The 17,901-nt window shown below is 44.6% G+C and overlaps 1 protein-coding gene across 1 annotated transcript in view; it reads right to left on the bottom strand.

Moving 5' to 3' along the window:
- tns1b (tensin 1b) overlaps window positions 1–17,901 on the bottom strand; it is a 322,987-nt gene that overhangs the window by 19,244 nt on the left and 285,842 nt on the right. The window contains 8 exon segments of the mRNA XM_083777327.1: window positions 861–1,233; window positions 1,844–2,140; window positions 2,424–3,171; window positions 3,449–3,617; window positions 7,744–7,839; window positions 13,678–13,706; window positions 13,708–13,814; window positions 14,542–14,726. Of these exon segments, the coding sequence (XP_083633453.1) occupies window positions 861–1,233; window positions 1,844–2,140; window positions 2,424–3,171; window positions 3,449–3,617; window positions 7,744–7,839; window positions 13,678–13,706; window positions 13,708–13,814; window positions 14,542–14,726 (2,004 nt within the window).

The following is a 17,901-nucleotide window of genomic DNA, read 5'->3' as shown; positions in this document are numbered from 1 at the left end:
TTATGTTTGGAAGTTATGTGAATATTCTATGTTTCATATCGTGTTCATGAATTTGGATGCAGTGGTACGCCATATCGATATGATTTGATTTATAAGGAATCACGCATGACCCCGCCAGGGCATTAATGGATAGAATCTATGGAAAACAGTTTAAAAATGTGTCCCAAGGCAATAAACAAATCCTGGCAACGGCCAGGAGAACACAAAATGCCTGGTTTTACGGTTAAACCTCTCCCGAACAAGGGGCCCTGCAGCTTGAGCTCTAGAGCTGCCTGTCTGTCTGTCTGTGCCTCAGTCTCACCACACAGTGGCCATGCTACTCTGAACGGACTCAGAGGCACACCACAGACACAGAGACATGGCTGCCAGATCCACTGGGCTGGAAGCCACAACCACTGCTATCCTACCCCGAGAGCATCTGGAGCTGGCCGAGCGAGAACAAGAACGGTGGGGGGGAGAGAGAGAGAGAGAGAGAGAGAGAGAGAGACACACACACACACACACACACACACAGACAGACAGACAGACAGACACACAGACAGACACACAGACACACAGACATGAGTAGAGCAGGACAGTGGAATGGCTCAGCGATGATGTGGATCAGAGAACAAGCAGCAGGCTAGCTACTTTTATTGATCCCTGAGGGGAAATTTGTCGTTTGCATTTAATCCATCCTAACTATCCTATGGGAACGGACACAGATGGTGTCCAGGCTTACATCGTCATCAGATGGTTAAGACAATGAATTGTATTTATATGACGTTTATGTGCAGTAATAATCGACTCATTACAAGTCGAATAATTAGAACACTGCTGAAAGCAGTTAACAGTTAAGCCCTTAACTCTGCTCATCTCACCAGGCAGGTTGAACTTGGAGAAGTCTGGGAGGGTGTGGAAGTAGCTGGGAGTGCTGCCTCCACTCGACAGCGGGGACGGCATCTTGCCGTTCAGCGTCCCGTAGGACAGGCCTCCATTGGGCCGCTCACCGCTGGACATGCGCCTCTTCTCGGGGAGCTGCGGCTGCTGCCCGGGAGGGGCCGGGCTGCCCTGCCGGAACGCTGTCCCGCCGTCCAGGTAGCCCGCGGCGGGGGACAAAGGAAACGAGGGCGTGGGCGGTCCCTGGTAGCCGGAGGAGCTGCTCTGCCGCGACAGGTTGCCGTGACGCTCGTCCGGCGTGGTGTAGCCGCTGTGCATGGGGTGGCGGTCCAGACTGGGACTCCTCTGGGACACCTGCAACAGTGCACGCGTATTACGGTTAACTAAAGCTAATGAAAAAACTTAAATATATATTTTTTTCCCTGTTAACTGAACTAAATAAAAACTAGAAAAGGAAATGTGTGTTTACAAAACTAATGAAAACTAACTGAAATAATAGACAAAATGCCCGTAGTTAGTTTTTTCGTATTTTATCATTTATTTATTATCTTTTCTTGAGTTTACTCAAGAAAAGACACTTACTCACTTACTCTGGCCCTTTTCAATCCTGCGTGATTTATAAATCACGCAGGATTGAAAAGAGCAGAAAAAAAACAAAAAACCTCAACTAAAAATAAAAACTAGCAAACCCGCTAAAAACTAAATTAAACTAAAATATAATAAAAAATCAAAACCTATTATAACCTTGGCGACAGGCACGTGCACACATAGACATCAAAAGAATCTTGAGCCCCTGCCTTTTTACCCGTCTGAAAAAAAACTGCCCTCTACAGACCATGAAAGAAATACAAATTCGTATTTCCAAGCTCTCTTGTGAGCTTGTAGATCCGTGCATCCGTGCAGTGCATTTTTAGATAATTTCAGCCCCATGTTTCCTCTCTGGCATTCTCTGCACGTCCCTGACCTGCGATATGGAGGGGTGGCGGCCCAAGACCGGGCTGCCCTGGTGCAGGGTGAGGGATGGCTGTCTGCTGAGTATGGGGCTGCTGGCCTGCAGGTTCTGGCCCAGAGACGGCTGTCTGCTGAGGACGGGGCTGCTGGCCTGCAGGTTCTGGCCCAGAGACGGCTGTCTGCTGAGGACGGGGCTGCTGGCCTGCAGGTTCTGGCCCAGAGACGGCTGTCTGCTGAGGACGGGGCTGCTGGCCTGCAGGTTCTGGCCCAGAGACGGCTGTCTGCTGAGGACGGGGCTCCGCTGTGACACCTGAGCATGAGGCACAAGAGGAGCCACGCAGAGTTACCTTCAAAACGCTTGTAACAATTGATAGAAAATGGCGTGAATACCCCAGTCAACAAACGCCATAAATGATCACCTAAGCAGAGTACATTCATTCATTCATTCATTCATTGTTTGTGCTTTTGAGGACCCCCTAGAAACGAGCTGCTGCAACTCAAGGGGCATATCCTCTATTGGCATTTCAAAATAATATAAAATAAATGTAGATATAAATATAATAATGTTTCATAATAATAATAATAATAAGCACCTGTCCGGTGGAGGCCTGCCTGGTCAGTACAGGACTGCCCTGCAGGGCTCCCTGAGACGGACAGCGACCCAGCATGGGACTGCCTCCCAGGCCCGGGACCACGGACACCTCGTAGCCGTTGGCCGGCGACGGCTGCCGCGCCGCCACGGGGCTGCCGCCCGCCTGATAGGCCGCCAGCGAGCGCTGCTGCAGGACGGGGCTTTGAGCGGGCCCGGCGCCGGACATCCAGTGCAGCGCCTGGGGGCTCCTGTGGCTGTAGGAGGACTGCGGCTGGGCGGGTTCTGAGCGGGCCGTGCTGGCCTCGGAGGTCGCGTAGCCACCGAGATAGGAGAGCGTTGGGGCGGCGGTGCCAAGGTAGGAGGAGGCCGGGGAGCTGGAGTCCAGGTAGGAAGGTGTGGGGGCCTTGGCAGCCTGGTAAGTAAGGGTGGGGGCGCTGGCAGCCTGGTCGTAGGGGGTGGGGGTGCTGGCAGCCTGGTATGAGGGGGTGGGGGCGTTGGCAGCCTGGTCGTAGGGGGTGGGGGCGTTGGCAGCCTGGTAGGAGAGGGTGGGGGCGTTGGCAGCCTGGTATGAGGGAGTGGGGGTGCTGGCTGCCTGGGAGAAGGGGGTGGGGGTGCTGGCTGCCTGGGAGAAGGGGGTGGGGGTGCGGGTGGGGTGGGCACTCTCAGTGGGCTGCGAGCAGAAGCCGGAATCAGTAGTGGGCTGGGACGGAGTGCTCACGCTGCTCTCTGCTGCCGCCATGTGGCCGTCACTGCAAAGGAGAAACATGGATGTTCACACGTCTTAGTTATGGGGGCAGCACTTTTTTTAACGTTATTATAATATTACTAATATTTGCACAGTATACTTGGCTATCTAGATATTGGTAGCTATTATACCTGTGTTTTGCCTACATATTTAAAGTAAATATATATACATACATACGGTGTAGATACCTGTATGTATGGAGTGAGAGCCCTCATGTGTATATTGTTTTTCCAGATGTTACATACTGTGTATGTATCATCACAAACTTGTTTCACACTCACTTCTGTGGGCTTTGGATGGGGCTGCTGCTGGACAGAGGTGGGTGGGTGGAGGGACTGGGGCTCCTCTCCCCCGGCTGGCCCAGCAGGCTCCCCGGCGAGGGGGCTGCCGTCGGTTCCCCGCCTGCCACTGCCGCCGACCGGGCCACCGACTCCACGTAGCTCCTGGGTGCTGCACGACAAAGAGCAAAGAGGGGCAGAACTTCAGATCGCAGCGGTGGAAAGTAACTACTACTGTAAGTCACTGTGAAGAACTTGCACTTGACTTGAGTGGTGCGTTGCTGTCGGGCAGAAACCTCCTATCTCCATATTTTAAGACTGCCACCGCGTGGCCACCAGCAATATCGCTGGATGCCAGGCGGATACAGGAAGGTCTCACTATGATGCACTTACGTTTTTTTCGCTAGCTAAAAAGCATGAAGCAAAAATTGCTAACGCTAGCATTAGTTCGCAATAGCTATCTTTCTCCAGAAACGTATATTGAAATCACGATGCAGTGTAATATCTGAAATAAGCCCTGAACCTCGCGAACGTGATTATCACCACCCTAGTTTCCGAGAAAACAGTGTCTAAAGTCAGCCGCTAAAACAGAAGTGAATGATGCGCACGTACGACACAGTGAGGGCGGCACTGAGCAAGGCGTTGCCTAGCAACCAGCCCGGGGCTAAAAGACCGTTTTATATCGATATCTAAAACGTATATTTACGACTATGGCATACAAGCGTTGCCAACGTAAATATAATGTCTAAGGCATGACATTTTTGTATGTAAATTAAACGGCCTACTTGATGATATTTCAGCGTCACACACATTTGCTATTCTAGAATTTGAATCCTGAAAGTAACATTATGAACATATGAGGTTTCCATCAGACAGAGGCCATTTCCACTTTCCGATGGTTCATGCTTTGACAATTTTCTATCCACTACAATTATTTAAAAACCTTTGTTACAAGTACTTTGCAGATTTAGATTATTATTGCAAAACATACATTAGCCAATTACGTAGATTGGTAGATGGTTCAATGCATAATAAGTAGATTTAGATTTATACACAAATTATATTTTGATTACTGAAGACTTGTGACTTGTAACAAGAGCATTTCTACATTGTGGTACCGTATCGCTATTTCTAATTAAGCATAAATAAACCTAGAGTGCTATCAGATTCCCACAATTTACATCTTGCAACAGTGAAAGTGTGATCTCCATCCAACTCACGATCCAAAAAACTCTGAATGCACATTAAGCAACATAAACTGAGCCCAGTCGTTCGCTGCTGCAACCCGCCGAGAGCCAGCTTTTCTGCAGCTGAATGCTAACACTGTGAGCCTTGGCGCTAACACAACCCATCTGTGCACCCCTGAGCCCTACGTGTAAGCATAAGTGTTTACATGATGGAGGCTCTCAACAGCTACGCCGCTTTCACTCCAAAATGACCACATTCTCTTACCAAAATATTAATCAGCATGATTCATTCATTTCTTGGCAATGGCGGTTATTTTCCAATGAACTTGTTTGTTTTCGATGCATTTGTAAATGAATGTCGTCGCTGTCAGGCAATCATAAATGAATGCCTTGCGGAATTTGCAAAAACATCCGATCCACAAGCTCACAGGCACAGCTTATACATCTGCTATTCTGCTATTGAAAATAAATGTAAGTGTGAAAGTCGCCTGTCTGTGGGTTGTATGAATATTTTAACCAATGGAAAGTATTAATTGGAGCTTGTGTGTGTCTAAATTGTATTCATTTACTGAAAGGTAACAGTTGGGGACATACAAGGTTTCCACCAGGGAACGACAATCTTTTGGCTCTGTCGGGTGAAAACCTATTATGACCAAAACTGTTACTTTTCAGGATTCAAAAGTATCAGATCTGCGAGCTTGTGGATGTGCTACTTTTGATGCTTTTGTGTGACACTGTAGTACGATCAAGTAGGACATTAATTTACAAAAGAAACACAAAAAGGTTATATGGAGATAAGATGATTCAATGTAAGCTGTTGAGACTGTTCAGGCTACTGTAGATGATGAGTGGTTGCGACGGTGGTGTGGTCATGAGGTATGGTTTGAAGACAGAAGACAGTTAGTGGAGAGAGGATGTCTTAAGGCTATTGGTTCATGGTCTAGACTCAAGAAGACACTAAATGGCATTGGTTCCCAAACCTTTTCATGTCAGGCACCCCAAAATTGATATATACTATTATGTGGCCAGGGACCTCCACCTGAAAATAGTTTGTGTCATGAAAGGGACCCTCATAAGGGAAGATTTGTGTTGTTAACCCATTCTGACCTGAGATCAGATTCATACGAGGTTTCCACTGGACACACACTGGTCTGATTTTAAAGATGGGATGCCGTGATCACCCCCCCCAAAAAAAAAAACATGATCAGGTTCTATGATTATACTAGGAGAAAAAAGAAAGTGTAAAATTACATTTTTATGTGGCCACACCCACCAGTTCATTAAGTATGCCTAGTTTTCAGGTGGGTGGTGAATGATGAACCAATAGGAAGTCCCCGGCTGTCTCCGCCCCTCTATGCCCAGAAAACCATAGGTATCTTTCAGGCTGCCCTCAAGGAAACCGCGGGGGTCCCTGAGGGACCCCACTTTGAGAACCACTGGTTCTACTGTATCTATATGGCTATGGCATTACTGAGAGCTACTGTATATCCCTTACCTTCTTCACCATCACTGCTCTCATCATCTGAGGAGCATCGATGGAGGGAATTCAGAGAAAAGAACGCAAGTGATAAGATAAGCGGGGTTGGATAGAAGAGGAATAGAGAAGAAGGTATACTACATTTATATAGCGCTTATCAGTGGTGGAAAACTCACTTAGTTTTTTGTAAAATACCAATACTGGAATATAGAAGTATACTCCGTTACAATAAATGTCCGGAATTCAAAATGTACTTGAGTAAATTAAAGCACAAAGGTATTAACATAAAAATTTACTTAAAGTACGAATTATGCAGGATGTCCCATTTCAAGTTTTCAAACGTGAAAAAGAAGAAAAAAACCGCCCTACTCTACCTCCTGAGCTGTTGTTACCCCTACATGGGCTGTATATAATGGTTTCCGCTATTGGCTTTCCGCAGATACAGAAAAGGACGATGACTTCACTTAGGCCTATACCCTTTTATTTCCAAATTGAGCTCTGAGACTAGACCACCCACACTAAAGGAAAACCTCAACCTTTTTTTAGTCAATTGTGTGGATGTGTGCACGTGAGCAGCCAATATGTCCCTTATGGAGCCCATGACTCCAGTCCAGAGTCACCAGAGCTCAGCGGGTTTGCCTGTAGCCATCCCATTAGTTAGAAGCAGACCGTGTTCAAAGGAGCCGATATCACAGCCAATATTACTGGAGGCTAAATGTTTGAACACTATTATGAGAGCGTGCCGACGTCCTGATGGTGGGCTGTTAAATTAAGGTCTCATATTATGCAATCCTGCACACCCCATATAACCAGGCAATTCTCTGCTCCATTTACATATAAGCTCGCTGACGGGGGGGGGGGGGGGGGGGGGGGCATGAGGTTGTAAAATCAAAGGTGAAGAGTGGGTTTGATTCACCGCAGAAGCGGAGGGGCGTATTTTTAGCAAAGGGGTAAATTGCTGCTGAGGTTTATGTTGTTATGTTGTTATGCTGAGGTTTATGTTTATGTTTATGTTGTCAAAGGGGTAAATTGCTGCTGAGGTTTATGTTGTTATGTTGTTATGCTGAGGTTTATGTTTATGTTTATGTTGTCAAAGGGGTAAATTGCTGCTGAGGTTTATGTTGCATTGCGAGAAGCTTCTGGACAGAAGGGTAAACTAAATTCCGAAGAGACCGAATTCGTGTGGATGTCCAAATGATCAAAAGGAAAAACCAAAGCTACAAACTACAAACTAAGGACATTTACTTAAGTACTGTACTTAAGTACAATTTTGACAATTTTGAACCTTTAGTTACTAGTTACTTTGTAGATTTTGATTATTTTTTACAAAACATACAGTAACCACTTATACCCAATATTCATTTCGGCCATTTTCATACATTTGAAAACTTGAAATGGGATATTCTGCATAATGAGTACTTTGTACTTTTGGTACATTTTGATGCCAATACCTTTGTTCTTTTACTCAAGTACATTTTGAAGTCTGAACTTTTACTTGTAACGGAGTAGTTCTATATTGCAGTATTTCTACTTTCACTTAGGCTAAGTAAAACATTTGAGTACTTTTTACACCACTGCACAATGGGGTCTCACATGGGTCCGACGAAGGGAATGGACGGACGGAATGGACCAACCTGAGCCTGTCTGATTGAGGTGGATCTCCGCTGGGTTGTGGGGTTTCAGACCCAGAGCTGACAGCGGGGTCTTAGCCAGACCGGGCGGCGAGCGACCTGAAGAACGACAACAGGCAGTTAACGCCACATAGTGTCACATGATCACAACAGTCTTGACAGCTGCCACCTGTCAGCTGTAATCCATAGGCTGATTCGTAGCATTATGTCTGAAATGATTATTTGTGACAATTGTCACAATGTCTAAGGGCAGTGGTTCTCTCAAACGTGTTAATTTCAAGGACCGCCATAACTCGGAGAGTGTACGAAATGGAAGCAGACTGTATGTAAGGCAGCAAACGGACGGCATACACATTAGCATCTTTGCTAAATCTGGTGTCCATACGTTGCATTCACATGTAATGTTCATTATTATACATCAGGTCATTTCAAGGAAGCAATCTGATTGGTTGAGACAGCCATCTAAGCCGTGCTTCAAACGAGCATGATCAGAGATGCTCTGTTCTCCCAGAGCGCAGCCGACTGGGTGGCTAGGCTAGCAAGTTTCTTGGGACATTTGTGGTCATTAAGAATTTTAATTAAATTGAGTCCACATGTTGAGCACACTCTCTCGTGTGATATTGCTTAAATACACACGTACTGTCCCGTCTAAATAAACTAATACAAGTTATAAAAGGTTTGTTTGCTTCCATTTGTACACAATTTGACCCTTAATAGATTCCATTTAGAAGCCCCTTTTCGACCAATTTCAATTGAAATTTATTGTCTCGTAAATCACATTACTGCACGCAGGTGCTGAGCTGTCAAGACCAAAACAGTCACAGGATGACAAAATTAAATGGCAACGCATATGTCACAAAGAACACAAGTTGTGCCCATGCCTCATGCTCTGTTGGGAGGTGCAAAACGTGCACGTGACCAAACACAAACGTTACAAATGCCTGTGACACCGCAAAGCTGAGTCAAAACAGAACCTTTTGGCACACATTTGATGGGTAAACACAGCTGAAGGTAATAGAGTTTATTGTGGGTGTGTTTCATTTACTGTAGGTGTTACTGCGTGCCAGCATATGGGCAGTGCCAGTCCCTAATAGTTAACTTCATGCTGAAAGCACCCAAATGAAACACCTAAATGAAACCCACCTGTCAAAATGTCTACAGTGAAACAGTCTATTGCAAAGGAATACTTTGTCATTTCAAATTTGAGTCCATCATAATTCTTCACCAGGCACGGCAATGAGAAAAGCCTTACCTACTCATCTTTATGGTTTAAACAGCCTCATGTTCTGCTAGCCCTGTAGGCCTAGCATTGTTTGATAACACTACTAATAATTTCACCCATGTTGTGTTTTATGTACTATAGTTTGCCTGGTAATAAGGAAAATAAATAAGTCAGATTCAAACTGTCATGGTATCCCCTGATAGCCTGGCAACCATGCAGACAAATCTGCCACAGGAAAAAAAATGCCCTGGGCAGATATTGGTCTGCAGGCACTCCTCAGTTTGAATTCAATTTCACTCACCCTAGAGTTGTGGGTGAACAATCAGAGCCCACTATTCAAAGTGAGACTTGTTTAGCAGTGATGTTGGAAGGCTACCCCACTGATACATGCATACACTTTGAATAAAAATGAATTTCAACAACCGAACTCCGGCCACATTAATCACCAGAAGAAGAAGAACAAATAAAGACCTGGACAACGTCATCACCAGAGAAACAGCTTGGGTCACTCACGACAAACACACAACTAGAAGATTCAACAACGTGGTCAGTCTAATCTACACTTAACTGACCAAGATGCTGAGTTCTAACCGCATGTCTTGTGCCACCAAACAAAGGTGACACATGAAAGTGCACGTGACAGTCCCAGCTTTTAGGCCCCCGTGGCAACTAATCCTGGTCGTTTTATTATCAGTGGTGGAAAGTAACTAAGTACTGTACATTTACTCAAGTACTGTACTTTGTGCAGTTTTGAGGTGCAGTACTACATCTCAGAGGCAAATATTGTACTCCTGCAATTATCTGTTACAAGTTACTAGATTTAGATAATTATTAAAGAAAAGAAGAAAAAAGAAAACGTAATTTTATAATTTACTGAGGCTTATGTGAACACCCCAGATGGTTTTTAAGTTGCTCCATTCAGTATTCAGATATTTGATATTCATTTTAAATGCCATGCCCCCTTCCTATACAAAAGCATTGTAACTTCAAACTCAAAACGAAAACACCTGTCTTTTTTTTCTGGTGACTGTTTTCAATTACGGTTTTTGTTTATTTTTAATACAATTGTTTGATGTTTTATAGTCTCCCTTGGCCTCCTCCTCCTCCTATTTTCCAAACAAATTATTAAAAATAAATGAAAAAAGTAATTGAAAAAACACGGCCCCTCAGGTATATCAGTCACCAGAAAAAAGGTTCTGTATTTTCAATGAATCTATCATGATTAAAGCAGAGTTTGAAGTTACAATGGGTTTGTATAGGAAGGGAGCGGTGCAGCTAAAATTAATATCAAATAAATACTATATACTTTGATACTGTACGTATATTTTGATGACAATACATTTGTCCTTTTGCAAATTTTGAATGCAGGAATTCTACTTGTAACAGAGACAAATCGACCTTAGTCATTCTTTTCCACCACTGCTTTGTACTTCTCCTTCCAGCCATGGTACAGTACGTGCAGTCGTGCACACAGCAAACCAAACCCAAACGACAAAGACAGCTGACTTTTGAGCACACGACTATGACTGGACGTAGAAATAGCTAGACAAGTGAGGCTGGTGTGAGGGGAAGGCAGGAACAAGGCAGGAACAGGAAACTGAACACAGATGACACGTTTTGCAGAGAGCAGCACCCACAAAGACTGTGGACTGTCAACAACCTAGTGTCTGCAGAGTGTATAACGTGTTGCCGCTGGGTGTCTCTAGTACCACGGATGTGATTGTGAGTGTAAACAGAGGCAGTGTAAAAATAGTTCACAAAGTGGATTTGATTTCATCTTCGAGTTTGACACGTTGCAGGCTTGTTGAGAAATCGTTTCAGAATCAATGAAAGTCTTAATTAAGATCAAATCAATACCAGCTTTCTCTGTGGAACAGAGAAACTCTCAGTGAGCAGAGAGTAAGCTGGCGTACGTCAAGCCGTGTGTGTGTGTGTGTGTGTGTGTGTGTGTGTGTGTGTGTGTGTGTGTGTGTGTGTGTGTGTGTGTGCGTGCGTGTCCATTTTGGTGGCGCTGCTCTCCTGTGGCTCTCATGCTCTTCCAAAGCGATGCAGGGAGGAGTGTTTGTGATACATGGCAATGGTTCTCAACGCACAGGTCCGGGGCCGATCCAAGATGGAACCTTACGGCTCGGTAAACACCAGTGTACGATCTTATCCCAGTTATCTCTGGGAACTGCACTTGTAAAAGTATTTATTTAAGCCTGAGATGGAACCAAATGGAACCTGTATACGCACACTCTCAAGAGCCACAGACCCGTCAGCGAGTTCAATTTGGACTCCTGGTCCGGACTCCCGGACTTGACGTTGAGAAACAGCGATATACATGGGGTGGGTGTGGGGGGGGGGGGATAGGAGGTGGAGGGGGTCGGGGTCATGGGGTCACTCTGCAGTCGCTTAGCGAGGGAGATGGGGGCGGGACCACACGGCTGACGCTGTGGGTACAGTGGGACTTTGACAGAGGCGTGCATCTTCCACTTACCAAAGAATCCATAAGCTATAATCTTTGTCATGTGCCACCTATACGTAGATGCCATATAGTGCATCCTGTATGGCTGTGCTGTACTGCAGGGGGGCGGTCTCATCTAGGGTTGGCTTTAACTAGGGGTTCCACAGTCAATCGAACTAATCCCATTTAATCAATAATAAAACAGGATCAATCACTTATTTTAATGAAGACAAAATAAAAAGATTTAGAATGATAGACATTAGAAAATAGTGAAAATAGCTGCTATTTTCTCTATATTTTACGTGACACTGTTATACGACAAAGTATCAGTGATTAATCAAATTAACTGAAAGGCGTAATCGTTCACTAAGAAAATAATCGACGGTTGCAGCCTTAGTTTTAACAAACCCCCAGACAGCTACAAGGCTTCGGTTTCCCTCTCCAATGAAACGCTTCTGCAGGCGATAACCTCACACATTTACTGCTTGCTGGCTTTGTGGGGCCAGTTGGCGAGAAAGAACATTTATCTATAGGACTTTGAGCATCATCCGAGAGAAATCCCACTATGTTTCCTGCTCTCATGCAAGTGTAAGTATAACTTCCACTTGTGACAGAGTAGTTCTACATTGCGGTATTGATACTTTCACTTAAGTAACAAATGTGAGCGCATTTTCCACCACTGACATTCGGAGAGATGACGCACAGCAGCATAATAAACCCGATCGCTGCAGAGCGACGGTTCTTCGGTTGCCCTGGTTTATTTATCTGCGAGCGCGTATATAAGAGCTCAGTGTCACGCCATGTTCCCACTCTGAGGGGCAGAGGGGAAGTTAAAAGCGGGTGTTAAGAATACAGTGGGGCGTTTTTACAGGCACGCCCCCAAGGGCCATGTGTGCACGGTGGCGGGGGACGTAATTGTTACCTGACCTAATACACGTTTCTTGTTTTTAAGAGTGTTGGGTGGAGTGCATGGGAAGATACAAAGGAGGGCTGGGGGGGGGGGGGGGGGGGGGGGGGCTGTGGTACAGGGATCTGCCTCCAAATCTACACAGTAACGTCTGGAGAGTTCGTTTAAAGAAATGGATCCTTACGGATTGCTACGATGACCAGATAATTAGTGGGCTCCGAGTCTGTGTGGACCGCTGTATATTTATCTATTTACCCATCCTGTTGTGTCCATCTTTTCTGTCTGTTCTCTCTCGCTCCACTGGATGACTGGAATTAAATCTCTGTGTCTGTCAGTGTCTGTGCCCACCGGGTAACTTTGATTCACTGTCCGCCTGCTCCGTCTTTCCTATTCTCTGAGTCTACAGAATGCTGACTTGCGCGGTAGGTAGACCAGTGGGTTTGCAGTGTTCAACCAGACGTCACCACTCAGGCATTTTGATGAGGCTCTGCCACTCTCCCCACGAGGGGTGGAGACATTAGGTCATGGTTCTCTTCCATTCGTGCAGAGTAAAGGTGCCTCTTCTTCAGGCTGTGTTGAATCATTCGTGCATAGTAAAGGTGCCTCTTCTTCAGGCTGTGTTGAATCATGTCTTTATGTAAAAGTGTTTTTAGTTTTTTTAGTTTTAGTTTTAATTTAGAAAGAAGAAGAGAGGTATTTTTTTAACCCATTCTGACCGGGCACCCATTTTGGTGTTGGGCATCATGTTATGCTTTAGCTATTTAAAAATAGCAGATCTACAAGCTCATATCGCGCCACCGAGTGGCGCGATATGAGCTTGTAGGTCTGCTATTTTTAAAAAATCGAAGAGCGACTGACATTTTTAGAATCTGATCTCAGGTCAGAATGGCTTCATCAGACCAGTGTGTGTCCGGCGGAAACCTCGTATGAATCTGATCTCAGGTCAGAATGGGTTAAGAAACAAGTTGGTAGAATTATTTGAACACAAAGCTATAAAAGGCATTTCAGAAAGTAATTCAGAATATCATTTCACGTGGATTTGAGCTATGGTTGTATCATGATGTCGCTACATCACATGTGACACTTTACAGAAATTGAATGATAACTAGATGTTAACGTTTACCACATATCTCAACATTTGGTCATACACCTCTATGTAGTACACGCGTTAAAAACAACAACTAATCATCTCTCTTATTATACGTATCATTCTTTGAGGATGATCTGGCAAACGGAACAACCCTGCCTCTTCGAACATAAAACTTGCGATCAATAATAGCAGATTGTCTGGAACCAAAATGCCTTAATTGAGCTCCACATCGCCCTATGTCAGCCGGAGGTGGGGGGGGGGGGGGGACTTACACAGGTTGAAGTAAGGGTTTGCGGCGAGACGGGAAGGCAGGGGTTTGGGGGAACACCTCACCACCAGCGACAGCCGTGGGGCTGACGAGACCCCCGTCCATCTCCTCGAAGGCCTCCCGGTAGCTGTGCATGTGTCTCTGCAGTGGACACAAACACACACACACACACACACACACACACGTTTGTATACCGTACTGGACAGAAACTGCCCTTTTTCCAATGTTTTGACATTATTCAACCTAACCCTTAAAGCCGGAAATGGCCGACCTACTGTGCAAGCTCTGCTATTTTTAGGGGCACGTCACTAAGTATATAATCAGCCACAATTCCAATGCCAACCCTACAATCTAACTCTAAATATTAATCTTAACCTTAACTCAAACTGAATATGTTCCTAATTGTACACTGTAAACATTATTTCACCACCAAACAACATTTTCTCTTGTTAGGACCAGGCAAATGGATGTCTAATTTGTCAAATTCTACTATATTTTTGAGGACATTTTGGCTCAATTGATACTCACACCATCACAGACAGTAAGTGCACCTCTAGCCAACAATTAATCTACAGTAGAAAATAGGCGGAGATGGAGTACAAACAAGGCTTACGGTGGTGGTGTATAGCAGGGGTCCCCAAATTATTATTATTATTATTATTATTATTTCTTTGCAACTGAATGGCTGGGAAATGGAAATTAAGAGTTTACATAGTACACATAGTACATGCATAAACTTTCCTTAATGATTAGATCTGGTTTCAGCAGTCAGTTTGTATTGGGGGTGGGGAAGGGGGGTCAAAGCGTTTCCGGGGGTTCCCAGCCAAAAAAGGTTGAGAACCCCTGGTGTGTAGTTAGTATACTCTACCTCTTTCGGCCGCCCCCCTGGGTTCATGGCAATGGCGTTGAAAAACTCCGGGGACACGCAGCGGATAGGGGAGCGGAGCGGGCCGTCGGGGGAGGCCACCGCGTCCTGGCCGTTCTGGTACTGTCCCTCGCTGGCGGTGCGGTGGTGTGGCGGCTCGTCCAATGGCATTCCACGTGCCTGAACACCTGCTCGTTAAACGAGACGAGTCAGTCGTTAGTCACACACCTGAGATTCTACTCTACGTCGCTTTATTCACGCACCGACTGCCTCTTAACCACTAAAACCCATTAGGACCCGGAACGCATCTGTGTTTAACCACTAAAACCCATTAGGACCCGGAACGCATCTGTGTTTAACCACTAAAACCCATTAGGACCCGGAACGCATCTGTGTTTAACCACTAAACCCATTAGGACCCGGAAGTTAACGCATCTGTGTTTAACCACTAAAACCCATTAGGACCCTGAACGCATCTGTGTTTAACCACTAAAACCCATTAGGACCCGGAACGCATCTGTGTTTAACCACTAAAACCCATTAGGACCCGGAACGCATCTGTGTTTCCATTCACTTTAAATCACTTTAAACATTATTTTAAACTTTAGTTATTTAAAAATAGCAGAAGGTCATAGTGCTGCACTATGAGCTTGCAGATCTGCAATTTTTGAGAAATTGTGAAAACGTGTGCAAATCTTTGAATATACTGTATATTCTTTCAGAGCAAACTCATACTAACTCATATCTTTGTTTCTGGGGGGGGGGGGTGTCGGGGGGGTGTCTGGAACAACATAATGATGGGGGTCCACGGCCATATACACATAGGCGGAGCTTGAACTTGACGCCTGGGGGTGCGACTGCTTGGCCAACGACACCCGCGCGCACGCTTTTTTTTACCTTTATTTTATTATTTTAGCGTTTTTACAATGCCCTAACCCCTAAAAATGAGTTATTTAGGTAGTACAGCAGCTCACACACATACACACATGCACTACAGCCATATAGCGAGTCATCATATCATGATAAGAGAGATGATTACAAACTACAGTCAGAAATTAAGTTTAAAAAAAACTTTTTTTTTTTTTTTGCCAGGGGGTGCAGTGCACCCCCTGAACCCCCTCAAGCTCCGCCCATGCATATACATATCATTTGGGGCGTCCTTATTGACATGAAATAGTTTGAGAACCACTGATTTAATAAGGATGCTATATGGGGTTTAGTGGTTACTGGCTCCATTATTACAGTCAAAGCCTACAGGCAATTTCATGACATGAAACACATTGCATTGTGGCTCCTACACCTACTGTACCAATTAAGTTACAGCATGCATGCAGCTTACAAAAACACAGGCATAATCTTAAACACACAGAGAGGGTTAATAACAGTTCAGCTGCTCATCAAACTCCATTTGTTTTTACATGCAAACAACAAAGTCTGCACTGTGTTTTGGGTTTTCCGGGGGACAATGTCCTCCCTGAATGGTGACGTATCAGGCATTGCTGGTGCATTGACGTAAATGGTTTTCTGTTTTCTAGTGATTTTTTTTTTCCTGGAAGGACCTCAAAGGAGGCCAGCATAAGTTGAGTTGATTTGGAACTGGGAGAAATTACGACAAATAAGAGACATTGGTGCCGATTCACAACGCTGGTCATAATTAAGGAGGGTGTATTTTCTCTAAGCCAAAAAACAACATGCAATTCACAAAGGGGTGAGTAAATCCCTGAGAAATGTGGATCACAGGTGTATGTCACTTATGGCTGCCAACTGTCATAAAAACACAAGCACTTTCCCGGGAAGGTTCATTTGCATTGTTCCATGGCCCATTTAACACTATAAAAGGCAACCGGGAACTCTAACGTGATGACATAAACGTCATCATGTTACTAACGTGCTTCAAAATGGACGTTATGGAGACAGAGACAGACAGACAGACAGACAGACAGACAGACAGACAGACAGACAGACAGACAGACAGACAGACAGACAGACAGACAGACAGACAGACAGACAGACAGACAGACAGACAGACAGACAGACAGACAGACAGACAAATTATAATACATTTCCTGGCGTGAAGCAACCAGCTGGCTTTGCGGTAATACTTTTTAAGCCAATGATGTGCGAGCCTTGAATGGCGTGCGGAGCTTTATAGCGAAAGCACAAACATGGGCCAAAATGTGGGCACTGCCAGCCAAGGCTGAAATACTATCTGTGGCTGCCCTGTGCGCTTTGGAACGAGATGAAGGACGACGGGAGAAAAGGACGACACGCACACAAAAGAGGGCTCGGAACGAAATCAGACCCCTATAGTCTCTGACAATGAGAAGAATGAACTGAATGGAACATCTCCGTTGGGTCTGAAGATTCCTCGGTGCTCGCAGAGATGGGCAAAATACATTGAAAATGTATTTTGATACAAAATACATTGAAAATGTATTTTGATACAAAATACAAATACTGGGTCAAAAAATGTATCTAAATACAAAATACAAAATACATCTTCCATCCCAGCGAAATACAAATTACAAAATACAAAAAAAGGATTTCAAATACGTATTTCAAATACACGTATTTCAAATACTGCCCATCTCTGATGGGCAAAATACATTGAAAATGTATTTTGAAAAATACATTGAAAATGTATTTTGATACAAAATACAAATACTGGGTCAAAAAATGTATCTAAATACAAAATACATCTAATTTCTTCCATCCCAGCGAAATACAAATTACAAAATACAAAAAAGTATTTCAAATACGTATTTCAAATACACGTATTTCAAATACTGCCCATCTCTGGGTGCTCGGATGCGTGTGTTCTCTGTGGATTGGCTAGAGGACCAATGGCGGACCCCCACAGCAGTGTTGATGTCGTCGACTAAAAGAGGAAAAATGTTCTTCGACTAATGTCTTAACACTGACGGAAACTAAATAAAAATGAACTCAAAATCAAGCTACGGATGACTAAAACTATGACTACATAAATTGAATGCTGGGAAATAGGCAGAAACGGAGAGAATGGGGACTTGTTTGACTTGACTTCACGGTTGGTTGTATCATGGAATAGTGTGGGTTCTGTTGAAAATGATAACCAAATAGAATCCTCAGTGTTAATGTATCCATTTGTATAACTCAGAGAGAGTGTACGAGATGGACCCCAAGGTCTCCTACATTGACGGTAAGGATCTTACTGTGCATCAGCCAAGCAGCTGAAACACACATCAACAGCATGAGAGTTTCCCTTTAACCACAAAAGGCTGTAACGTCCAAACAGAACCGGAACTTTTGATCGGTTTTGGAAGGGCATGCGTGCCGTTCTGAAGAAAGTTCGGAGCGGATGTCTTCACAAAAATTTGCCGATCA

Source organism: Protomyctophum parallelum (genome assembly GCF_964188405.1).
Source record: "Protomyctophum parallelum genome assembly, chromosome: 11".
In the NCBI taxonomy this organism is placed as follows: Eukaryota; Metazoa; Chordata; class Actinopteri; order Myctophiformes; family Myctophidae; genus Protomyctophum; species Protomyctophum parallelum.
The sequence above is the reverse complement of the archived record's forward strand: the minus strand, read 5'-3'. Positions and strand labels throughout refer to the sequence as shown.